Source organism: Cylas formicarius, unplaced genomic scaffold, assembly GCF_029955315.1.
Source record: "Cylas formicarius isolate icCylForm1 unplaced genomic scaffold, icCylForm1.1 PGA_scaffold_5__7_contigs__length_24384050, whole genome shotgun sequence".
Classification (NCBI taxonomy): domain Eukaryota; kingdom Metazoa; phylum Arthropoda; class Insecta; order Coleoptera; family Brentidae; genus Cylas; species Cylas formicarius.
The window spans coordinates 17,286,818-17,314,028 of record NW_026844341.1 but is presented as its reverse complement, the minus strand read 5'-3'; the positions used below and the strand labels follow the sequence as shown (position 1 = coordinate 17,314,028).

The 27,211-nt window shown below is 34.9% G+C and overlaps 1 protein-coding gene across 1 annotated transcript; it reads left to right on the top strand.

Annotated features, from left to right (window-relative positions):
• Window positions 1–1,293: 1,293 nt before the first annotated feature.
• LOC132702179 (delta-1-pyrroline-5-carboxylate synthase) lies at window positions 1,294–27,211 on the top strand. The gene is made up of 8 exons (XM_060670663.1): window positions 1,294–1,441; window positions 5,022–5,192; window positions 18,213–18,356; window positions 18,406–19,063; window positions 19,118–19,617; window positions 24,162–24,666; window positions 26,758–26,853; window positions 26,905–27,211. Exons 1-8 carry the CDS (start codon window positions 1,307–1,309, stop codon window positions 27,069–27,071), a joined length of 2,376 nt encoding a protein of 791 aa, XP_060526646.1. The 5' UTR covers window positions 1,294–1,306; the 3' UTR covers window positions 27,072–27,211.

Genomic DNA, 27,211 nt, shown 5'->3' with positions numbered 1-27,211 from the left:
AGTTATGATATGACATTTGCTTACATTTAGGAACATTTTGTTTCACTTTACCACACTATAACACTATTTAGGTCTTTCAGTAAATCTCTTCAACACTGTTAATTATCTTAAACAGCTTAAAGTCATCTGCAAACAGCAAGCTGTTAGAGAACGTAATGGAATCTGGTAAATCATTTACAAAAATGGAAAACAAAAGAGGTTCCACTTTATTTTCCTGAGAGTCATAAATAACTTTCAACTCTTACTGGATAACGGTAAAGGAAACATAAGTTTACAGGCACAATGGTTTATTCATCACAAATCTAAGGTCAACCTTATCAAATATCTGTTATTATCATGTCCAATTGTCCAATAATAACTTCAGTAAATGTATCATTGAGCATAGCCATACTTGAATGTGCACAAAGCCATGTTACTTTTTAGTAAAATGATTTTTAAATATTGTAAATATTGATAAACATTGCTCCAAACTCGCAAACCAAATTTTTAGAGAGAAATGTCGCTTCTGCTGCCTTATTATTACTTATATAGTACTGGTGTGAAGTCTTTCTTCAAAATCTGTTCAAATATTCACTCCCCAGAGTCCGAGTTATTGCGAAATTAAAATAAAAAGATTGTTACAGCAAGAAACAATATCCAATTAAGTTTAATGCCAAATAAATTGCAGTGATTTTGCTGTTTTAAGTGTTGTCTATATATTAACCAAGGTGTATATAACTTTTTATCTTTTGTATGTCCTTCAAATTTAATTTAATGAAAGTATGTATAAGTATTGGGCACAACAAAGTCTATTGTGTATAATCAAAGATAAAGTGGCGATGTTCTTCTTTACGATTAATTGTACCTAATTGTTGCGTGACGTCACAAACCGGTATATACGAATCAAAAATTAGTAGCGGGTGGAAGTTACCTCAGCATTTTTATTAATAAAATAATTAAAGTTAGGAAATATTCTCAAAAAATTGTTGCAACTTGTTAGAACAAATCGCATCGTAAAATTAATTCAATATGATCGATAATCGTTCTCGTGTTTTATTCTGAGAAGCTTCTTTCACTATTAAAACGTAACGAATCGACAGAAAGCGCTCAGTGCTCGTCCGTCCTGTTAAAACGTCATCGGACCACCCCGAACGGCCATACTTTTTGGTTGTTCCTCGTATTTGCATAGCGGCCGCCCCGGTATACGCCAAATCGAAACTATTATCACGAATTGTGGAATTTCTTTAATCGAATAGTTTCGAGATAATGATTCGAGAGGTTGAGAGATTCGTCGTCTCAGTTTGCGTTGCAAAGACCGGCGATCATAATGTTGACTCGGTGTTTGTTGATTAACGGTCGGGCGCGAGTTTGGGGTCAAGCGGTCTGCTTCAGGTCGCTGGTCGTCGAAAATGCACGGTACGTGAGCGGCGGCGTCGTCTTCCGGTCACCGAAGCTCACGCAGGTATGTTTGGGAATCCATGCGTACTGTGGACTGACGTACTGCAGGGGTACGCGTACGCGCGGGTCGCTCGACACAATAAGAAGTCCTTCGAGCAACACGTGACGTCATCGCAGCAACCCAAATATTATTATCTGTGCGTGAGAGGTGATAACGAAAGTGAAAAGGTTAAAAAAATACGTTGTCCTGTTTGTTTTTTAAGTTTTATGAAGCCGTTGCCAGCTGATCTCAAGCAGCGTCTACATTTCAAGGCCAAGTTAGCTTTTCCTTATACAGGGTGATTCATAAAGAATGGGAATGGAGCTACTATAGACACGAAAATATGTTTAAACTCAACATGCCTTATACAAATGTCGCCAGTTTCGGAGACACAGAGTGTTCAAAGTTCACATTAAGAAAGTGTTTATAGTATGACAATCAAAATTTACAGTTTTAGGATGTTTGGCATGAATTTAAAGCTTATTTTTACATTGGTCCTATATTTGTTTGTATGGTTAAAGCATTATGAAAATCTGAATTAATGTCAATTTTTCATAGAAAATCTAATGTTTAAACAGACTTGCTTTGTTGGTTTTAATCTCACTTGCAAAAAGTTCAAAAAAAAAAGAAAGCCACAAAAAGTAAAACCCTTAAAGGTGTCTTATAATTATATATTATTTAGATGGAACTTTTATTTCTGTTATGTTAAATGCTTCAACTTTTACTTTACGGGTTCAAAGAGCACCACATAAATCTATCTAGTGAATTAAAATAGATTCCGCTGGCCAATTTTGAGAAAATAAAACATTATTGTTTCCTCGCGTATCTTATGTTATTACGCATGGAAAAATCAAACTACAAATTGTTTATACTAAATAGTTATCGATTAGAACGTTTCGAAATACGGAATGATTTTGCTTTTCAATATTAATTTTAAGACATTCATCCCAAAATAATATTTTTGAAACACCTCGTTTATTTATACTCTTGTAAAAATGTTTTAGCAAAACAACAATAAAATTAAATGTAACTTTGACCAATGCACAAGCTCACTTAGAAGAAAAATCAATATCATAAATTTGCGTGTGTTATAAAATGTATTGAGTAAATGGTGGTCAATTGAAACATTTGATTTGAAGTTTTTTTTATTAGTATTACCAAAATTGTGATTGTTAAAAATGGTTTCATATTGTTCCCCGTACCTTTCTATTTTTTTAAGAACTTATAGAAGAATTCAGAAAAATTCCCTCAATTTTTTAGTATAGTAGTATCTACAGTTTAGAAAGTTCATTCTGTAATAATCACTTTGTATGTATAGAAAGTTACTTAATATTTCAGTAATTAAGACATCTGCGTGGTGAAAAGTTATTATAAACGCGTGACGTAGATTTCTTCATTTTTGAGATATAGTAATACCATCTTTATTTTTTCGTACTTTCAAAAAATTCTCATGGAAAATTGGTACCTGAGAATTTGAAGTAATCGATGCATACGTTTTTAAATAAATGAAACAAATTTGCCCTGTATCTCGAAAACCAAGCGTTTTGGACCATTGGAACTTTTTACCTTAATAGTGTATTCTTTAATAGCGTAAATGACTTTTCGGTATTAGTACAGATAAAAAATAACTTTTAAACACTAAAAAGACATTATTTAGGTAATAACAAGTGTAAATAATATTGATTACGTAAGTACTAATTAAGTTAAGCAATTAATAAAGGGCTATGATAAAAAGAATCCTAATAAATTTTACTTTTTTACAAAACTTGTGGATTCGTCCTGCGTCGGTTTTTACTGAATCGAACTTGCTGACGTTTCGCCAATCATCCTGTTGGCTTCTTCAGAGCTTGACTCAAAACTGACAATCAAAATTTGAATAGAATTTCTAATAAATTTCGCTTGTGTTAAAGTTAATATTAAAGTTTAACAAATTTAAAATATAAGCACAATCAACTCAGATAATGTAGGAGAAGGGATGGATAACAATTTTTACTTTTATTTAATCATTCAATATTAAGTACGTATGAAAACTATATCTAGTTCAAACTAACAGCAAATTCGCAACTTCTGGTACACTCATTTTAAAAATTGAACTGAGGCGGCTTTGACTTAATAAAAATTGATTTAACAAAATAAATAAGAACTAAAAGTTCAAATTTTCACGAAATTATTATTGTATTCTTAATATCATGTTCAAATATCATACTAGAACATCCTTTAAGTAAAAGTTTTCTATGGTGATATAGATACGTGGATGATATATTTGCTTGCTTTGTTGGAACAGACAGACAATTGAATTCTTTTTTAAATTACATTAACTCATTACATAATCATATAAAATTCACTATCGAGGTTGAACAGGATAACTCTTAACTATTACGAAAACGCAAAACAAATTATATATTTTTCCATTTACCATAAACCTTCACCCACGGACACAGTCATACATAACAGCTCAAATACACACAAAATGGCTGCGTTTTACTTTTTTTTTACACAGACTTTTTAATACGCCACTCTCTACAGAAAATTACAACCAAGAACTTAATATCATTAAACAAATTGCAGCACTGAACAACGGATACCATCCGTTCCTTATCGATAAAATTATAAATAAAAAACAAATCCAGACAACAGTCCGAAACCTAATACAGAACACGAACAATTTAAAACAATGACATAAATAGGAGAACCCAGTGAAAAAGTTGCAAAACATTTGTCAAAATGTGGTTTAAAAATATCTTTCAGAACTAACAACACAATAGGAAAAATTAAAAAAAATAAAACAATAAAACGAAATGTCCAAAATCTCAAAAATCAGGTGTCTACAGGTACCGCGGATTCTGCGGAAAATTTATATTGGAGAAACAGGTAGATCCTTCAAGACACGCATTAGCGAACATAAAAAGGCTTTAGAAAACAATAGTCTAGATTCTAATTATGCTACACTCTTAAACACATTTTTGACGAAAATTTTGGTATTGCCACAAAAAGTAGAAAATTAAATTTATTGGAAGCCACACAAATGAGACATTCAAATGTATTGCTTAACGATCAATTACAAACATTTATTGAGGTTTTATTGTCATTTTTCGGTATATATAGTAGCAGGTAGTTTGTAAATATTACATTTGATAAAGACACGGTGTTGTCCAAACAATTGTCATGCGAAAATGTATAATTTCGTGAAAATCTGAACTTTTGGTTCTTATTTATTTTACTATATAACGAACCAAAATTAATAGTTCCCACCACATTTGTCAAACAATTCGTCTTATTTTATATTGGTCTGTTCTCTGTTGCTCTGATACATAAAGGTAAAAAGAAGTTCCAAATCGTTTGTTGCAATAAGTCGAAATTTTATTTCGTAAAAGAGTTACGTTTCCAACCATGCAAAAGAAATTTACAGTCGTTAAAATTGATGCAATTGTCGAACGTTGAATCCGCAACAAGATCGAAACAATTGAGTCTTTATCAAAGTCGAATGAGGTTCAATTACATCGCGTGCGATCAGTCATGAAATCGGCGATTCCATATTACCGACCTTAACCCCGAAAAAAAAGGACGACGGATTTTTGCTTTCATTTTTTTTTGCGATTTAAAGGCAAATTCTGCATCACGGGCCGGCATCGTCGAACGCAGGGAAAACACCTTTGCCGATCGCAGTGAGCTAAAGTACGCACGGAGGGTAGTCGTCAAACTCGGCAGCGCCGTCATCACCAGAGAGGACGAACACGGTTTGGCCCTCGGACGTCTCGCCTCCATCGTCGAACAGGTATAGTCGCGCCAGAAATATAGTGCTCTTACAACCGACCGCGTGATTAACTTTGCCTATTCCTTCAAAACCGCAACCCTTTATACAGCAGACCCTAAATTATCTACCCACACTAACAAGCATGATATAAGTATGTTTTAATTCTTTTTTGCCGAACAATTCTTCAAATATGTACATACAAAAATTAGTACAAAGTAACAATTTATTACGTTCTAACCAAAACTGCAGAGGTAATTTCATCCTATTATTGAAAATTGGCGATAACATAAGGACGGTGTTCCAGATATTAGTTTCTTTTACATGGCAATAAAGCTCGCAGACACAGCTAAAACTTTTGCATTTAAGGTTTTCACCTATCGTATAGGGTGTTCGCGATATTCCGTGCAATATTTAAAAACATGCTAGGTGCACTAAATTTGCAGCTACCGACTTCAGATTTGCCAGAGAAGTAGAAGTTCAGACCCGCATTTAAACCCTTAAATTAAGCACCGCAAAATATTATTTTAAGAAATTTTCTTTTTGGTTATTTTTGCTTCTAGAAAAACAGGTTTTTCTCCATAACCATTCAACCGATCGGCAGAATTCTTTAACTGGCAGACGCGGAGGATCCAGTGCTATAACATTTATTTCAAGCATTTTGTCGATTATATAAAGGGTTTTTAAATTATAGGCAAAAATCTAAAAGACTTTGAAAATTGTCCTTGTCCAGAGTCGATTATTAATCGCAAATAAAAAAATATATATATTTTTAGAAAAATTCTTGGACCAGGGAACGCGGAAGATCGAGGGCTATGAGCTCCATTTCCGGATTTTTTTAATTATGTACCGGGTGTGTCGATTATGGGTTTGTAAATTATTAGTCATTAATGAAAAATTATAATTTTGTAAAAATTTCGTCCAAACAGTTTCGCAAATTGTGAGGAGAGAGAGTTTCAAGTTTCGTCTATCATACAGGGTGCGCGAGATACATGGAATATTATAATTGGAGTTGTTACTTCTACAATTCTTTATATTTATCAAAGTTTGTCGTTACTATGAAATTCGGCGATAAGTAAAAGACGCCTTATACAGGGTGTGTACACAATATAATTACAGTGAAAACTCCCTACAGCGAAATTCTGTATAACGTAAAACTGAGTATTACGAACAAAATTTGTTGTACTATTAGGTCTCCATACAAAGCTATGTATTAATCCACTCTGTATAACGAATCTATACCGAAAGAGAAAAAGACACACTTAGTGAATACGGCGAGCATTGCGAGTAAGCGAAAAATTTTATCTCTAGATGATAAAGTTGCTTTGATTCGGGAGATAGAACGGGGAGAAAAGAAAATTGATGTGGGACGTCGATACGGATTACACCGTCGACTGTATTCAAAATTTGGAAGTGCAGGCTGAAGCGGCGTAAAAGTAAAAAAATAAAAAAGCCAAAATTTGAAGATTTGGATCGGGCAATGTTGCAGTGGTTCCAACAGCAACGTCTTTCAAATGTACCACTCTCTGGAATTACCGAAAAACTAAAAGCAGAAAACTTTGCTGAACAGCTTGGCATTATCGATTTCAAGGCTTCGGAAGGAGGGTTGGGGAACTTCTAACAGAGACATGATATCAATTACTGGTATTTTTTACAAAATGACGAAAGATAAAACTCTTAAATTTTGAAGCGAAAAGTGTCTGGGTGAAAAAGTTTCTAAAGAACGTATAACAGTGTTAGTAGCTGGCAATATGAGTCGGAAAGAAAGCTAGTCGTGATTGGAAAATCAACTAACCCACGATGTTTTAAGAACATCAAGCATTTGCCGGTCACTTATAAGGCAAACAAATGTGCATGGATGACATCGCAAATTGTTGAAGAGGAGATACCGAAATGGGATGCAGAATTAAAAGAACGAAAATATTACTTCTCTTAGATAACAAATCTACGGAATATTGAATTGTCATTTCGATACAGGAAAAACATATTAATTGAAATGATCGAGTCCGAAGACAAATTTTCCATTAATATGCTAGATGCAGTCGACTTTAATAGTAAAGCTTGGAAAGACGTGACAGAAACAATTCAAAACACCTATCGTCCGTCATGCAGGACTTATTACCGAGACAGAATGTGAACAGGATTTGTAAGATGATCAGCTATTAAGCAAGTGGATAAAGCAGTTTCAAACAACAATTACGTTTATAAGTGAGGAGTTGCAAGATTTTATGGTGATAGACAACAGACTTGACTGAGAAAGCCAAATTACAACAAGCAAGAAAGGGTGAGGAAGAGCACCAAGTAGAAGAAGCAGATGAAGAAGTTGATCTGGGACCACCATCAACCAACCAGTTAAGCTGCTAGGGAATTTTTTTATGTATCATGGGGAAGATGCCCCTCTAGAAGAAATGGTGAAAATACAAGCCAAAGTACGAGGTGCATATTGGCATACTAAAAAAATTCAAAAGGATTTAATTTTTTCTTTGAAAGGTTCTACCAAATTTAAAGATTCGGGACTAAATCTGTTTCTATTTAAACCAAAAACCAAACCAAACACAAATTATGAAATACATCCAAATTTATTTTTAGCCTGCTGCATTTTCTCGAATTATGTTCCCTGCGTCTTCTTTGTTGCTGTCCTTTTGGGACTCTCTGTTCCGTGTATCAATGTTTTATGGATAGTTACTCGCATTCTGTACCAAGGATATAGGGAAACTGTCAAATAGATTTTAAAATCACCGTGTCTAATACTAAGTCCACTAGCTAAAACCTTTAAAATAATATAAAAACTAAACATGAACATCTTTGGTACCTGAGCCTTGCCTTGCCTGGTCTAAAATGATCCCCAACGACATCGAAATTCATTCTGAATTCTTGTTTTTTCTTCTTTAACAACTAACTTAGCCGCACCACGTGCTTGTCATTTTCCCCAATTGTAACCGATAACTAATTTTTAGGAAATATTCTAAGCACCTAATCCACGCATGAAGTGAGGAAATGCCATATACCAGATATTCCTCATTTATGGGCCTCATCAAAATATTTTCTATTTGGTTCATAATTGTGGGAGAAGGATTACACAAATGGCAAACTTCTGAACTTGTCCCGGCTAAAAAGCTAGCCATTTTTCTTTTTTCCTAATCTCTTAATAATATTTAGTCGGTTTCTTTTAGAAACTGATTTTTAAGGGTCTGCAATATATGGTGGACGATGGCCGAGGATTTTGCCAAATAAGATACTTGTCGTTAGCTTGTTTCATAAAAAATGTCAAAAGTAAATAACCGTCAGAATGATCGTCTTGAAATGATTGTTTATATTCGAGATCCAAAGTTGACAGCCATCTAGCAGTAGTGTGGTCCAAAAGATTCTGCAATGTAACGCAAGCTGAATATTCATCAACAAAAATATTTTCAGGATAACATTGTTGCTCGGCTTCTCTCACTTTGGATACAAATTGCAATTGTTCTCTTTTGCATTTGACAATTTTTTATTAACTGAGGAAGTAATAGAACTCGAAATCAACTTGGCTGCTGTCTAATTACCAGAGGCCCAAAGATTTACTTCTTCTACATTAGTTGATAGAAATCCGTTTTTGGTCTACTTATAGTGTGTTTTTTTTAATAGTAGAAATATTGATGTCTATATTTAACCAAGATTCATATTTCTATAAATATTTGGTTTTGGTTGTGGAAACTGCACTCAACTTTTTTCTGAATTCCAAAAGGTAACGACCAACGAGTTTACCGACATTTTCTTTTTGGTGCTTTCGACAGGTGTCACACGATACCGAAAAGAGAGTTGATTTTATTGTATTGTGGGCATTGTAATTCCTGCTTTAAACAGTAATCTTTTAGAGATTGTGAGACGTTTCGTCCCTAAAAATAAAACATCCCACTGAAGACCAGTAGATTGCGTGGCACCCATAGGTTACCCCCTCCCTTGCTCCCTCCCGCAACAGCTTTAATATTTATTTTTAATGTAAATTTAATAATTAAAGTTTATTTTTGCATTATCTAACTTTTTTATATCTATTGTATTTTTAAATTTCGCTTGAGGAAGCCTAACTATATTTTTGTTGAACACATTTTTATAAAATAAGGAGGCAGAGATGGTCGGAGTTTTATTTTTTGGGAAGGTTTATAGGACAATGAGCATTTATATAACAAAAAACTGCGATACCGTTTTGCTCGATTCTTGAGATATCTCTAAACAAAATTAAAGGATTTACTTTAGGTAATAGAAGAAGAACACAGATTCTATTAACTAACAGTCACGTAGAATCCAAAAAACAAATTTAATATGTCCCTATTGATATAAGTAGCCTAAACTTACATCCATTAACTTCATCCATTGACTGGTAGACTGGTCTACGTCCAACATCGGAGATGGAAGGACCTCTGAAGAAGCTCGCCACTCGTGCTAGCGAAACGTTCGGAAGTAATTCCAACCGACGACGGCCTTTAAACCCGAATCAAGATAATAGCTTATCAACGGGCCGCGAAAACCTTAACCAATTTTAAAAATAAATTTAAAATTTATTTTTAGCGTATCATCGGCACACTAGTGGCGATAATTGCAAGATACAGTGACTCACAGCTTAAATGATGCAGTCACTATAACAAAAACTAACTGGTCTGAATGTCTTATTATCTATTAAAATTACGTTAGCAAAGATCCTTCTAAAAAAGTGTGAATTACTTTTTGTCTTGTATATGCCTTGCTTAGTTAAAAATAAAGATTTAATTAAATTATAACAAACAAAACAAAATATAAACAAATCAATAGAGAAAAACGACTTTCTAGTTTCTATACTTTAGTAATTTTTACTTTTAATTCATTCTGGTTACATATTGAGGCACTATTTACTTTTTCTTTAATGTCTCAATTACATTTAAATCTGGTGACTGGGCTGGTGTCTTAATAACAATTGGGCAGTTTTAGAGCAACCAACTGCGGACCCGAAATGACGTGTGCTTTAGATCATTGTCAAGATAGAACGGATAATTGTTACCCAAAAAATAAATACACATATTGGTTCATACTCCTGCAGATGATATACAGCCCCATAACATCACTCCATCTCCACCGTGATTTACCGCAGCTCTTTAATAAGTTAATTTCAATAAATTGTTTTTTGCCAAATAAATAAGGAGCATTCAGACCGGTTTTTATTTCAGAGCCCGCTTGTAAAAAACGAAAAGTAAAACGAGAACCCGTGCCCCCGTATTTTTCCGCACGTTTCGTTTGCAAAACACTCTTATCGCTAGCGCGGAGGACCTTGCACTTTGGTAGCCGATCGAGGAGAGAAAAAATGACGCAACCGTGGCAAAATATTTGTTTACGGCGGTCTCTTATCATCGCCGGAGTTATAAACGCTTTAATACTGTAAACTGCTGAGTAAAGGTTCCCATACATATTATATTACTTGTTTCTCAAAGCGTCAGCAATTTGTCTGTATAAAACCACGGTGCGAACCACGTCGCTAGCTTTTTTGTCATCTCGCTTGAATAAAGTTTTTTAAAAAATCAAATTCGTTTTCCACGACGAAAACTGGCGCAGTCACGGTAGGATTTCCGTGAAACAAGCATTCCAAAATCGACACTGTTTGGTCTCTCTCAAGAGTTTATTCGCGAAATCCGAACAACACAAAAAACTGTTCAAGTGGGTGCAAAGTGCTCAATTGGCCAGGGGAAGGAACAAGCATCGTCCACAACCCTATTGGTGCGAAATAAGGAACAAAAATCGTCCGAATTTCATACGTAGCCCAGGGAAGAGACAAGCATCGCTCATCCTATTGGAAAACTAGATTAAGAAACGAAACAACCAGGAATGAAAATCGTCGTTCTCTCACTGTTAATGTAAGTTTTTCTTTTGTAAATATTTTTCTGATTCAAACTGGAAAGATTAATTTCTCGTTTTGAAACATTAGAGTTAAAACCTAGAGTAGCTTCTGTCGATAATTTTAATACATCATCTGATTCCGATTCCGATTCTGACATTAATTTAAACACAATGCCGGATACGGTGAATCTTCAATTAGTTAGGTACCAAGCGGATAACATCCCTCATTTCGACGGCAATCCTAAACAAATAAATCGTTTTATTAGAATCTGCGAAAATTTTCTAACTAATCATCAAAATGTAAATAACCCAAATGCTTCAATAAATGTTTGTTTAATCGATACAATAATTAGTAAATTAATTGGTAGAGCAGCTGATTTAATAGCTTCTCGTTCTGAACTCGATAGTTGGTTAAAAATTAAAACAGCCCTTCTGGCAACGTTCTCCGATCAAAGATCAGTTGATTGTCTTTTACAGGATATAATTTCAATGAAACCCAATAGTAGCGAAAGTGCGCATAATTTTGGTTTACGCTTGCAAGATGCCCGCAGTATTTTATTTTCAAAAATTAACTCTACATGCGAAGATATCAATATAAAAACTCTAAAAATTATCCAATTTGAAGATCTAATTTTAAAAACATTTATAAACGGTCTTAATTACCATATGCAGTTAGTTGTACGTTTAAGAAATCCAAAATCTCTCGAAGAAGCCATGTCGTTCTCGTTAGAAGAAGAAAATTTTATCGCTTATAAAAATCGTGTTGATATTTCAACCAAAACTACACCTGTTGCAATGCAAAATAAGCCAAAAACTCTATTAGGTCAATACCCAATTAATTACCCATTAGCTTCACAAAATTTTACTAGCCCATTTCAACCGCCAACAATTCGACCAAGTTTTAATAATTTTAACCTCCCGAGATTTCAAAATAATTTCCAAACAAGACCTTATTTTCAGAATATTCCAAGACCAAATTTCCAAAATAATCAAAGACAAAACTTCCCGAATATTCAAAGAATTAACCCGATGATCCAAAGACATCAATTTAATCCAAGACCTTACCCATTTATGCAAAGACCTATGCATTCAATTACAAGACCGATGTTTAATCAATATAACCAAAATCCAACCCCAAAATTTGACAAACCGGAACCTATGGATACTTCATCAGGCAATACCCGTATAAATCAAATTCAACCAAATAAAAATTACTATCTAGCAAAAGAGATTGACAATCAATCCACAACCCCCCAAGCTAATTCAAACAACGAAATATCAAATTTTGAAAGTGAAAATCCTTATGATTTTTATTATCACGAATATCCCATCCTTGAAGAACAATACACCTACGACACAAATTATGATACACAAGAATTTTCCGATCAAATATATCAATTAGACGAAAATAACTACTGTTATAATGAACAGGACGGAAATTTTCAGGAAACTCCGAATACAAGCAACCAAACTTAACGCAAAATTTTCCCCAAAACTACACTTCAATATATGTTAATAATTATAATCATTCTGATTTACCAATAGTTTATTTTCCTGAACTTGATGCTCAATTTCTATTAGATACAGGTAGCGCGAAAAGTTTTATAAATCCACAGTTAGCTTACAAATATTACCCAGACTTTATAAATATTGAAAATTTTTCAGTAATGTCAGCTCATGCAACATCCGTTCATAATGAAGTAATGACAATACCATTATTTCCTTCTTTTAATTGTCCTGATCAACAACATAAATTCTATCTTTTTAACTTTTCCCCAAAATTTGATGGACTTATAGGAGTAGATCTTTTGAAACAAATAAAATCAAAAATAAATATTAGCGAGTCTACACTGGAAACACCGAATGTAATAATTCCACTGTATTACCAACATAATATTAAAAACACCCCAGCGGATCCAAAAATAAATAAAAATTTTGACGAATCCAAATTTACATTCGATGAAATTATTATTCAACCAAGAACAACACATAAAGTTAAAATACCCGTGACAGAACAAAATGGTATAGGAATCTTAAAATATGAAAAATTTGTAAATGCTGAAATGCCCGAAGCTTTAGTAAAAATTGTCGATTCATTCGCGTTAACAACCATTACTAACACATCTGAAAATCCTGTTAGTATACAATTTATTAAACCTCTAGAAATAGAATTAATAAATGAATGTGAAACTAATTTTATAACAAAAATAGAAGATAACAATGAAAATTTAATCGAACATTCAATAAGTAATTTCGACAATCTGCAAAAAGAAAATCTAAAAAATTTAAGACTGAATCACTGTAATAAAGAAGAATATAAAGTAATTAGGAAGTTATGTTACGAATATCGAGACATATTTTATTGTGATAAAGTGCCATTATCTTTCACGAATCAAATTAAACACAAAATTAATCTAACTGACGAAACCCCCGTTTACACAAAAAATTACCGTTATCCTGAAATACATAAAGCCGAAGTAAATAGACAAATAGACGAAATGCTAAAAAATAATATAATCCAACCCTCACATTCCCCTTGGAGTAGTCCTATATGGATCGTACCAAAAAAATTAGATGCATCAAATAAACGTAAATGGCGCGTTGTCATAGATTACCGGAAACTTAATGAAAAAACAATTGATGATAAATTTCCCTTGCCTAATATCTCAGATATTCTTGATAAACTCGGTAAAGCTCAGTATTTTTCAACTCTGGATCTAGCTAACGGTTTTCATCAGATAGAAATGCATCCCGATGACATCCCAAAGACAGCCTTTTCTACTGGTACTGGACTTTTCGAATTTAAACGCATGCCTTTCGGATTGAAAAACTCACCCTCGACGTTCCAACGTGTTATGAATAATGTGCTAAGAGGCTTCCAAAACGAAATCTGTTTAGTATATTTAGATGATATTATAATTTTTTCCACATCCCTACAGGAACACATTGATCGATTAAGAAAAATTTTTCAGAGACTAAGGGAGGCAAACTTTAAAATTCAATTAGATAAATCAGAATTTCTACATAAAGAAGTAGCGTATTTAGGTCATAAAATCACTAAAGAAGGCGTTAGTCCAAATCCTGACAAGATAAAAGTAGTAAAAAATTTTCCTCTCCCCCAAACACAAAAAGAAATTAAGTCATTTCTAGGATTGGCAGGATACTACAGAAGATTCATTAAAGATTTTGCTAAAATCACAAAACCAATGACCTTATGTCTAAAGAAAAAATCTAAAGTAGAACACAGCCCCGAATTTATTACAGCTTTCAACCATTTAAAACAATTACTAATAAATGCCCCAATATTAAAATATCCAGATTTTTCAAAACAATTCGTGTTAACTACAGACGCATCAAATTACGCGTTAGGTGCCGTATTATCACAAGGCACACCACCAAACGATAACGCAGTCGCATACGCGTCTCGCACACTTAATGACACCGAGCAAAACTACTCTACAACGGAAAAAGAATTACTTGCCATAGTATGGGCCTGTAAATATTTTAGACCGTATCTTTTCGGTAGAAAATTCCAAATTTTTACAGACCACAGACCATTAGTCTGGTTATTTAACCTAAAAGAACCAAATTCAAAACTTATGAGATGGAGACTTAAACTAGAAGAATTTGATTATGAAATTCTTTATAAAAATGGTAAACAAAACACAAATGCGGACGCCTTGTCACGAATAAAATTAAATGCTTTAGAAACCGACTCTATTTACAATAATCCTGGAGATATTGATCTTGATATTAACAAATTTCTAGACAACGATTTTGATCCGAATAAATTAGACTCAAATGAAATTTCGAAAACACTCGAAGAAATAGAAAATAAACGTCCTAAGAGCCCAAAAATAATCATTCTCGAAAACAAACTTTTAAGACCGGCTTTTGAAAATACAATTCATAGTACAAATACTGACGAATCTTTACAAGGAATACCTATATTAAATGAAATTATTAACAACAAACCAAATCAGATAATACTTCAGAAATCTCCGTATTCTACTTATGTTAAATGTAACTTTAAAAACTTCGACGGTCATAATATATTACATGCCACAATTCCAGAAGAAGAAATTAGTTTAACAAAATTCTTCAAAGAACATTTAAATAACAAAAAGACGTATATTCACCTTTTATCTCAACAACTAAGACCAATTGTACAAAAAGTAATCGCCCAACATTTTCAAAATTATAAACTAATCGAATGCACAAAATTAATAAATAATGTTGAACCGGAAGAACGAAATATATTAATTAAATATAAACATGAAGGTAAAACCAATCACAGAGGCATAGAAGAAACTTGTAAATTCTTAAAAAATAATTATTACTGGAAATCCTTAAAGTCAGATGTTACAAAATATATTAACGAATGTGAAATTTGCCAGCGAGCAAAATATCAACGAAAACCACCAGATCAACCTTTAATGTTAACTGAAACACCTTCTAAACCATTTGAAATCATACACGTCGATACCTTTATTGCCGGCGGACAAAAATTCTTAACTATAATCGACAAATTCTCTAAGTTTGGACAGGCATTGCCCTATTTTGGAACTGCGATTTCAGCATGTCAACAATTAGTACATTTCTTTTCATTCTATGGAATACCAAAACAAATTGTTTCTGACAACGGAACAGAATTTAAAAATGACGTCCTAGACTCTTTATTAAAAATACATAAAATTAAAATCCATTTCACAACGCCGAGTCACCACGAATCCAATTCACCTATCGAACGTTTTCACTCAACCCTCATCGAACACTTACGCCTATTGAAAGAAATAGATAAAAATTCCGATATTATTTCACTTATGCCCTATGCGATCATTGCATATAACAGTACTATACACTCAAATACTAATTTTACGCCTTTTGAATTAACACTAGGACACACTGATACACGTGACCCTATGAACCTAATTCCTTCTCAAATATATTGTGAATACGTAAATAACCATCAAACAAATACTAAGCTTCTTTACGAAAAGGTACATAATGATTCCCTTTTAAAAAAACAAAAAACGATCGATAAAATTAACAAAAACAAAACTCCAGTAGAACTAAAAATTGGCGCAACAGTGTATAAGCGCACCGAAAGTCGAAAAAGTAAATTAAACAAAAAATTTTTTGGACCATTCATATTAACAAAAATTTTAGATAACAATAAAATTGAAATAGAAAACCCAAAAACAAATAAAAAAGAAATAACTCACGTTAACGAGACTAAAATAATGAACATTGTTCCAGATGGCTCACAAACATCGGAGCAAACGAAGTAAAAATCCACAACCTGAACAACTATCCAGGAATCCTTCCTTATAAACTAGGTACCGCAAAAATAACCTCCAACCATTTTTCCTTTATACAAATTTTTGATTTAAACCCAGCTGTTGCTGAATTCTATGTAATCTATAATCAAGTAAAAATATTAATTAGTCAGATTAAAAATAATACTAATTATTTTCACGAATATTCTAATTCAGTCATCCCTCTTGTAACATTAGAAAAACGCATTGAAAATCAAATTAGTCAACTCAATCCATTATCTATAAGAAGTAAAAGAGGCTTATTAAACCCAATCGGTTCTATTATTAAATGTATTACTGGAAACTTAGACCAATCTGATGCGGAAAAATACGATGTAGAAATCAAACAACTGCAAGAAAACCAAAATAATTTAAGAATCAATTCAATTAATCAAATAAAACTGTTAGAAAAAACAATCAACTCATTTAAAAATTCGATATCAAATATTTCTCATAACCAACTTATCCTTAAATCTAAAATATTACAAATTGATCAAGTAATTAAAAAGATAACCATTGAACAAACGAATGACTATGAGTATTTCCAAATACATGTAGTAATGAATCAAATTACCTTTATGTATAATTTAATATATAATATTTTTGAGAAAATTGAAACCGCAATTAGTTTTGCCAAATTAAACACTTTACATAATTCGATAATTGATCCGTCTGATCTATTCGAAGAAATTAAAAACATAAAAAAAGAATTAAAAGAAAATCAACTGCCGTTCGAGTTATCTATCGAAAATATATTAAATTTTGAAAAAATTATAGAAATAAAAAGCTACTCTAGAGGACTAATAATAACATTTATTTTGGAACTACCGCTACTAGAATCAGAAATTTATCAATATTACCAGTTGTATCCGCTACCAGTTAATAGTGAACAAGAACTGCAATATTACGTTAATATACCGGTCAAACCATATCTTGCATTGAGTGGAAATATGTACTCATTTATGGACTCTGAATGCGTAAAACTATTAAAAAATGAGTTCATGTGTAAAAATATACATATTACCTATATGAAGGAACACCCGCCTTGTTCAGTGGAAATAATAACTCACAAGACTAATATAACAAACTGTAAACCAATTAAAATCCAACTTCAAGAAATAAAAATTTTTAAAATCCAAAATGGAAAATGGATTATTGTGACACCTAAGAAGATAATAGCAACAGTACAATGTAATGACGACATTAATACTGTTCCATTATTTGGATCCCACCTTATCGAATCCTCCCCAATTTGCAAAGTACAAATTGGAAAAACTGAACTAAGAACCTATACCCCTAATCGATTGAGATTTGATGACACTCGTCTACCGGAAGTGAATCTCTCACTACTACATAAACAGAAAATAATCTTCGATCCACCAGAACTCACATTGGACACGATTAACCTAAAGGAAATAAAGGAGCTGCAAATCCAAATGGATGAAGCAAAAGAAAACCTTGGAAAGATGTCATCACGTATATATTCTACGAGAACTAGTGTTTGGACAATTTTGTTATACGTAATACTTATATTAATCTTGATTTATTTATTATATAAATATTTTCCATTTAAATCTAAAATTAATAAACAAAAAGAAAATATTGTTATTTAAAAGCACTTGTTGTACCCGTGCTTTTATCTAAGGGCGGAGGAGTTATAAACGCTTTAATACTGTAAACTGCTGAGTAAAGGTTCCCATACATATTATATTACTTGTTTCTCAAAGCGTCAGCAATTTGTCTGTATAAAACCACGGTGCGAACCACGTCGCTAGCTTTTTTGTCATCTCGCTTGAATAAAGTTTTTTAAAAAATCAAATTCGTTTTCCACGACGAAAACTCCGGTTAATTTTTCCGCTGTCCAAAGTCCCGCCATATTTTTCAGGTGGCGGAGTGCCAAAACGAGGGCCGAGAATGCATCATGGTGACGAGCGGGGCAGTGGCGTTCGGCAAACAAAAACTGACCAAAGAATTGCTGATGTCGCTGTCCATGCGGGAGACTCTGTCGCCCACGGGGCACACCCGCGAGGTAAGCGCGTCTCCCCCAGGTCCCCGTTCTCTACAACCGCGTCCCCCAGGAGGCGCCACTGCTGGTGGAACCGCGCGCCGCCGCCGCCGTAGGCCAGTCCGGGCTGATGTCGATGTACGACGCCATGTTCGCCCAGTACGGCGTCAAGGTGGCCCAAATCCTCGTCACCAAGGCGGACTTTTACAATGAAGAGACGCGCAGGAACCTGATGAGCACGCTCTCCGAATTGATCAGCCTCAACATAGTACCGATTATCAACACCAACGACGCGGTGTCGCCACCGCCGCAGATCGACGAACCCATCGGCGGTAAGCCGGGCAAAAGGGGCATCAGCCTCAAAGACAACGACTCGTTGGCGGCCATGCTGGCCGCGGAGATACAGTCAGACCTGCTGATCCTGATGTCCGACGTGGACGGCATCTACAACAAGCCGCCGTGGGAACCGGGCGCGAGGTTCCTGCACACCATCTCCCCCGAACACCGCCAAAACATCGAATTCGGACAGAAGAGCAAGGTCGGCACCGGAGGAATGGACTCGAAGGTCAACGCTGCCATGTGGGCCTTGGACAGGGGCGTGTCGGTGGTCATCTGCAACGGCATGGCCAAGGAAGCGATAAAGAACATCCTGTCCGGCAGGAAACTCGGCACCTTCTTCACCGACTGCGCCATAACGGGCAGCGTGCCCACCGAAATCATTGCCGAAAACGGTAAAGTGAAGCAACGGAGGAAAAATTCCGATGTACATGAACGTTGACTTTCAGCCCGCAACGGAGGTCGCCAACTGCAGGTGTTGACGCCGCAGGAACGGGCGTCCTGCGTGTACACCTTAGCGGATCTGCTGGTTTCCAAACAGTCGCACATTCTGGATGCCAACCAGAAGGACCTGGAGCTGGCGCAGGAGTCGGGACTCGCGAAACCGCTCTTGTCCAGACTATCGCTCACGCCGGCGAAGCTCAAGAACCTGTCGATCGGTTTGAAGCAGATTGCCGACTCGAGCTACAATAACGTCGGCAGAGTGCTGAGGAGAACTAGACTGGCAGAAGGCCTCGAGCTGAAGCAGATCACCGTGCCGATCGGGGTACTGCTGGTGATTTTCGAATCCCGACCGGATAGCTTGCCCCAGGTGGCGGCCCTGGCGATCGCATCCGCCAACGGACTGCTGTTGAAGGGCGGCAAAGAAGCGAGCAACAGCAACAAAGCGCTCATGGAGTTGGTCAAAGAGTCCCTGAACACGGTCGGCGCGACCAACGCGATATCTTTGGTAGGGTAAATGTGGGTAATGGGGATCACTTAAACGAGAGAGAAAAAAAAAAGGAAATATATGCGTCAATTATTTATTCCTCTGTTCTTTTTGCTTACTTGACTATGGATTGAGATCAACTTTGGTTTCTTGATTAGGGTACAATAAAAGAAATGAAAAATAATACGTTTGATCACGATTGTCAACACCGCTTGGTAATGGTGATCTGCATGTGGGCAATTGTTGTTGTTGTGTAAAGTTTCGGAATTTAAATTCAGGTGAAATTGTGGTCCGTAATAGAAAATAATTTTATACCTACCTGTGTTTAATATTCTTTGGTTTGGTATACCACTTAGTTTAAGTTTGAATTGTTTAGTTTGTTGGATCGTGTGCGAATTATACAAAATATGTGCGAGTCTAGTGTATCTCAGGAGATGCTCCCGCCCAAATTTAGAAAACACTATTCTATCGAGGCTAAGGAAGTTATAAACAACATTTATTTGACTCTCATTGAACGTGGTGCCAGCAAGCAAGCATCTTTAGAAGAAACGGCCACATTGACGAAAATTCCAACATCAACTGTATAGAAAATTATGAATAACCCCATTTCAGCGAGGATAAAAAGAAGCGATGCTGACATTTTCTCGAGCGTAGATGAAAGTGATCAAGATATAATACGGCGTATAATTTACCAGTTATACGAGGAACAAAGCGTGCCTACATTAGATATCTTAGTTAGGTGGCTTGAAAAAGATGAAACCGGTGTTAAATGTGGCAGAACTACCTTATGGAAGTGTATTCAACAGCTGGGTTTTAAATTGACAAAAGGCAAGTTTTAATGGAATCTTTTAGAATTCGGAAATGGCGACTGGAATATCTTGAAAAAATTAGCATTTACAGAGAGCAACAAAGGCCAATTATTTACTTGGATGAAACCTGGTTCGACACTTATAATACCCCGGAAAAGGGTTGGGTTGACTCAACTGATAAGTGTAAAACAAACGCGCCATCAAAAAGAGGTAAAAGAATAACTATTTTGCATGCTGACTCTCAAGATGGTTGGATTCCAAATGGACTTTCTCTGTCTACGAAAAATATTAAAAATTCTTCTCTGAAGACACCACCGCCACCGAAAGTTGGTTTAAAAACAAACTAGTTCCGAACATTCCTCCTAATAGCGTCATTGTAATGGACAATGCAAGTTATCACAGTAGGCAGTTGACCAAAACCCCTTCCTCATGTGACACAAAAGCAACAATCCAAAACTATATGTATAATAACGACATTTATTTTCACCAAGATTATACCAAAAAGCAATCAATTGAGGTTCTACAAAGCTTGAACCTACAAAAAGAATACGTGTGTGATAATTATGCAAAAAAACTAGGGCATACAGTTTTAAGGCTTCCACCTTACCACTTTATATTTAATCCGATTGACCATGTTTGTCGTAACAATGTTTTTCCCCGTGTTAACTCCAATGTCCTCGCCCTTATAGAAACCGAAGTTTGTAACATCCCTCCACAAAGTTGGGCAAATTCTGTTAAACATATAGAAAAAGTAGAACAATCGTATATCCATATTGCAAATAATATAGAACAAATAATAATTAGAAGAGGCAATGATAGCGATAGTGATACTGATATATTATGTGAATGAATTTAAGTAATTTAAGTAGGTAATAAAAATAATTTGTAATTTTATTTTAGATTTAAACATAAATACATACATAAATAAATAAATATTGTTTAGTATATTTCCTAACAAAACTCCAAATAATTAAATTCTAAGCAAAGTACGGACCTATTCGGCCATATTTCATTATTACAGCTTGCCCGGGTCTTTCCTTAATTCGTATCAGTCAGTCGCTTTCTTATATCCATGAACAGACTATACCATGTTTCATTGTTTCGTTCAAATTCCCCATATACAAGACAAAGCATCTTCCGCGTCGTCATTTTCGTCATCCTGGCATAACTGATCCGTATTCGCATCTGATGTCGATGTGTTGTCATTAGAGTCCTGCAGTGTTTTCTCACGACTGACCTTCTGTGGCTTGCATTTCTTTCCTGTTCCTTTTCCTTTTCCCTGCTTTTTCACAGCTTTGGCCTACTTTTTATTTTCCTTTTCAACTAGGGTGTTTGTGATGTGTTGTAAGTGTTAAAATCGTTACATTATAATAATAATAATAATAATAATAATAATAATAATATTAATAATAATGACAATAAATTGCCTTTATTGTTGTATATTGTTATATATAAATATACAGTAGGGAAGAGGCGAAGTCTAGCAAAAGCTACTCCACTTAACATCTTAAATGTTTAAATCGAAAACTAAATAGGAACTTATTATAGATAAAAGTAATAGTAATATGGAACAATAGAAAGTCAATAAAAGTCAAAATAAAAAGGATAACATTGAGAAGTTAGCAGTTTCAACCCGAAATATTTTTTGTCTGATTTTACTGAATCGGGAGTACTATTAAAAATTACAACAGCGTTATAAGACAATGATCTGCGGAAAAAAGTGACAGTGAGAGTCTGCAGTGCCTTAAAGCCACTGATTGAACATTACGAAACTGTTATTGAGCTCGTAAGTAGGACGGATTGGATGTGCCAATAATTTGGGAAACCATAGACGCCAAAAAGTATTAGCAATTTTTAGCCAGTTAAGTTCCTGGATTTTGTGAGAAATCCTATCAAATTTACGCAAGCTGAAAATAAATGTGCAACAGTGTTTTGAATTTATTATATACATATATATATATATATATATATATATATATATATATATATATATATATATATATATATATATATATATATATATAGAGAGAGAGAGAGAGAGAGAGAGAGAGAGAGATAGTTTTATTCACAAAGCCCAATATGTATACAGTGGATGCTTCGTCAGGAAACGAGTACATTATAGAGTAGTATAAAGATACATGGAATTATGTATATAAACAATACGATAAAACACATTTAACAGTACAGTATAGAACAGTTACAAACGGATATACAAACAGTACAAACATATTGACAAAATGTAGAGAAAATATCACTAAACTCATCAGGGCACTCCTGTAATATATGTTTCAAATTCTTTCAGGTCGTTTTTGTGTTCTTGGACCGTTCTGTATATGTTAAAATCACGACTTTTTTCTTGGGTATATATTATGGTCCGTTACGTAAAACAAATCTATCTAATTCCTAATAAATTTATTTAACGTTTCGACCGGGTATTCGGTCTTATTCAAAAATATCTAAAAAATTGACAGGGTTTTATAAAAGGCAACGAGAGCGAGAACAATAAAACTTACCCTAATTTTAAAATCGATGTAGAAATAAAAACATTTAGATACAACACATGACGATACGATTTAAAATTGTAGAAATAAAATTGTAAAACAGAAATACAGAAATTTCGTGCGGACTACCCAAGAAAAAAGTCTTGATTTTATATATATATATATATATATATATATATATATATATATATATATATATATATATATATATATATACATGGGTAATAGTTCATAATCGAAAGGATTGAGCTAAAAGTTTAGGGACAGTTCTATGCCTGTATAAATGTCACAAAACCAAATAAGACTTTTTCACCAACAAAGATACATATTCCACGAATCTAAGTCTACAATCAAATATAATCCCAAGGTTTTTATTACAATTCACAATTTTCAAATGTTCACCGTTAATTAATAAATACATTTGGGATACTTGTTCAGGTTTAGGGGAAAAGAACATTACGCTGCATTTTTTAGCATTAAGTTGAAGATTATGCCTAGAAGAATATACATAATAACTGTCTGTGAATATCTTCATAAGACGAAGGCTGACACGTATAAGAATAAACAGAAATATTCAAGTACCAACCAACTACAATAACATAAATTTAAAATAAGTAAATAATATTTTAACAGAAGAAATAAAAAATATTAATAATTCTAGAAAATATATTCAAGCTTGTAAATCCTTTTAATGGCATAACAGCGAAAAATGGCAATCTCTATTTGAATGAACATACTGTACATATTTTTACGCACTATTGTACATACTATGTAATGAAATTCTATAAAATAGAATATTATACCTTTTAAGCTATTATCTTGATTCGGGTTTAAAGGCCGTCGTCGATTGCTTATCAATAGGCCGCTCGCCACTCGTGCTAGCGAAACGTTAGGAAGTAATTCCAATCGACAATGGCCTTTAAACCCGAATCAAGATAATAGCTTATCAACGGGCCGCGAAAGCCTTAACCAATTTATTATACCTTTTTGTTAAAATTTCATCAATATAACATAGGGCACATAGAAATGCTTCTTGCATTTAGGTGTCACTCATTGCGAGATACATATAATGATATTATACTAGTTGCGTTTTGTTTGGTTTTTTTCATGTAAAAAACTTTGCAATAAATAAATAAATAAATAGATATTCCTAATAATATGAAATATGTTTTTTACATAAAATTCTAACTCTACTGCTCACCATTGCCAACTGACTCCCATCGCCTATATTTTCACCAGACGCTCATGTGTTCAGGTGTCCACCAGGGAAGAGATCGGCGACCTGCTGACTATGGAGCAGCACATCGATCTGATCATCCCGCGCGGGTCGAGCGACCTGGTGCGCAGCATCCAGAGCCAGTCGCAGCACATACCAGTGCTGGGACACGCCGAGGGAATTTGCCACGTCTACGTAGACAAGGACGCCGACCTTAGAAAAGCGTTGAAAATAATCAGAGACTCCAAGTGCGATTATCCCGCAGCTTGTAACGCCATGGAGACGCTGCTCATTCACGAGGCGCTCCTCGAAGGCGACTTTTTCGCGGAGGTGTGCACCATGCTGAAAAGGGAAGGGGTGAAGATTTACTCTGGCCCGGCGTTGAACCAGCGGCTTACGTTCGGTCCGCCGCTGGCCGCCAGCATGAAACACGAATACGGCTCACTCGAATGCTGCGTGGAGGTGGTCGCGGACTTGGAGGCCGCCGTGAGTCACATACACACCTACGGCAGCGGTCACACGGAGGTCATAGTCACCGAAAACGGTGGGTTCGAAAAGTCGGGGAACATGGGGTGAATTTCAAATTATTTGGGGTTTTTCTACGTGTAGACTAGGGTTGCGTCAATCGCGATTGATTATTATTTATTTACCTACAAATATGTATACAAATTATATATAAAAACAATCCTTGTTAAAAAAAAACATAACGTATGTATGTATGTAGTGTATCTTCAATGATATCACAAAAAAGAAAAAGATTCTTACAAAAGAGAAAGAGAGAGAAAGAAGAGTTATCCCGAGTGGATTTTTTTAGATATTTTAAACTCTATACACCCTAACATACGATTTATAACAATCTCCTATTCATAGATATTCTTATCAATATAAAATCAGACCTAACATTGGGTCATCGTGTTTATATGCAGACCCGATACCTTAATGCATTGTCACATGACCATCCGGATCAAAAATCATCGGTTATCAACTGTTTAGAAAACCGTAAAAGTATTTCAGCCCGAGTCACTGAACCCAGAATTAAAACACCTTACCTCTGCTCTTCTCTCTAATAATTTCTACATTATATCAATGAGGGCGAAAACAATCCTACATTTGCCACTGTCGTCCTTCCTTACCTTCAAAACATCACTATCCACATATCAAAAGTTCTAAAGAAATATAACGTCAAAACCAGATTTACCACTTGTCCAAAAATCTCTCATCATCTTCGATCCGTCAATGAGAATATTCGATTTAAGATGCCAGGAGTTTACAGCATTCCATGCATATGCGGCAAAGAATACATTGGAGAGACCAGACGAAAAATATCAACTAGGCTCAAAGAACATGAAAGAGCTTTAGGGCTACGACAAATAAACTCGTCAGCCGTTGCCGAACACAATCACGAGACCGGACATAAAATTTTATTCGATAAAATTGGAATTCTTGCATGTACTCAAATCTTCTACCAACGAAAAATCCAAAAGTCTATAGAAACCTATAAACAATCTTAACAGCTACCAATATGGGAATCAGTCATCCGAGACGAGTTTATGCCCCTAATTTAACTCCGCCCCCCTCAAACAATATATAAAGAGCTACAGAGTAAAATACGAGTCAGTTTCAGTCAAGCTCTGAAGAAACCAGCAGGATGATTGACGAAACGTTGGCAAGTTCGACTCAACAAAAACCGACGCAGGAGGAATCCAGAAGTTTTGTGAAAAGTACTTCCAGATAGATTTATTTGATGCACTATACAAAATAGGATTTATTTCTAGTAAAAAAAGAAAGTAATAAAATCTTTGTTCTTGATCCACTGAATGAATTTTTTGTAGGAGGTCTTCACATGTGATTGCACTCATTCCAAAGTTCTCCTTAAACTGATTATCAGCAAACCTCGGAGCACTAACTTTGGGGGCAAAGATAGGTTCTTTTTTGTGGCCGTCATCAAAAAAAAAATCTCCTTCGCAAAAATGCGGACATATGCTATGGTAACATTCATTTTTATGCCCACGAAGCCCACCAAACAGAAATCATAAGAATACTAGTATTGTTAATATTATATGCTTCAGTTTTATAGGTTAGAAATTTAAAACGTTTCTCTGATGCATTCGGTAACCACGATGTTCTCGGATTAATCCGTCACCACGTGACTAATATCCGAATAACCGAGCTCAGCATTAGTTCAATCACTTCATAGTATCGAACGACCGAATCCCGCTCGTTCGTATCGATTCGATCACCTTGTTCGCTCTCACTGCCACCCTAACCGATTCATTTGAATGTTATAAGATTTAAATGCACAGAAAAGGAATGGGAGTATTTTTATAATTATTCTATAGCACATATTTTGATAAAATCATGATGTAATAAAAAGCAGAACAGGGCTAAATATTACACTAACTAAAACAAAAAACGGAACATTTAGACACAACAAAAATTCATATTCAACTGAATCGGAATCTGTCGTTAGGATTGTTAGGATTAAGTGACAATTGCCTGTTACGGTTTATAGTTTTGGTTATTGAAATGAACGATTGATTGAAAAGATTCGTTCATTTTCGAAATGGTCACCGAATGATTCGGTTCTCGTAAAATGAACGATTGACACAACCCTAGTTGTTTTTAATGTTTCTAGCCGACCGCGCAGACCGGTTTATGAAGAAAATAGACAGCGCGTGCGTATTCCACAACGCCAGTTCTCGCTTTGCGGACGGTTTTAGGTTTGGTTTGGGTACGTCGTTGCGCGTGCGCTAAGCAGTCGACTCATATGAAATGGTTTTAGGTGCCGAAGTCGGCATCAGCACAGCGAGAATACACGCGCGCGGTCCGGTAGGCGTTGAGGGATTGCTCACCACGAAGTGGCTGCTCGAAGGAATCGACCACGGCGCAGCCGACTTCAGTGAAGAAGGCGGTAGGAAGTGGCTACACGAATCGTTACCGATCGAGTAACGAGAGAGCGTTTTTTTTCGTCCCGTTCACTTAAACGAATTGTATATATTTTTAAAACTGATTCCGAGCGATTTTGTGTAAATAATTTATAGATAAATAATAACATTTTCGATTTGTTTCGTTTTTATTCACTCGTTAGT

Coding starts and splice junctions, on each gene's coding strand:
- LOC132702179 (XM_060670663.1), top strand. CDS start 1,307: ATGTTGACTCGGTGTTTGTTGATTAACGGTCGGGCGCGAGTTTGGGGT. Junction 19,064..19,117: donor CGAAATCATTGCCGAAAACG/GTAAAGTGAAGC, acceptor GTTGACTTTCAG/CCCGCAACGGAGGTCGCCAA. Junction 19,618..24,161: donor CGACCAACGCGATATCTTTG/GTAGGGTAAATG, acceptor TCATGTGTTCAG/GTGTCCACCAGGGAAGAGAT.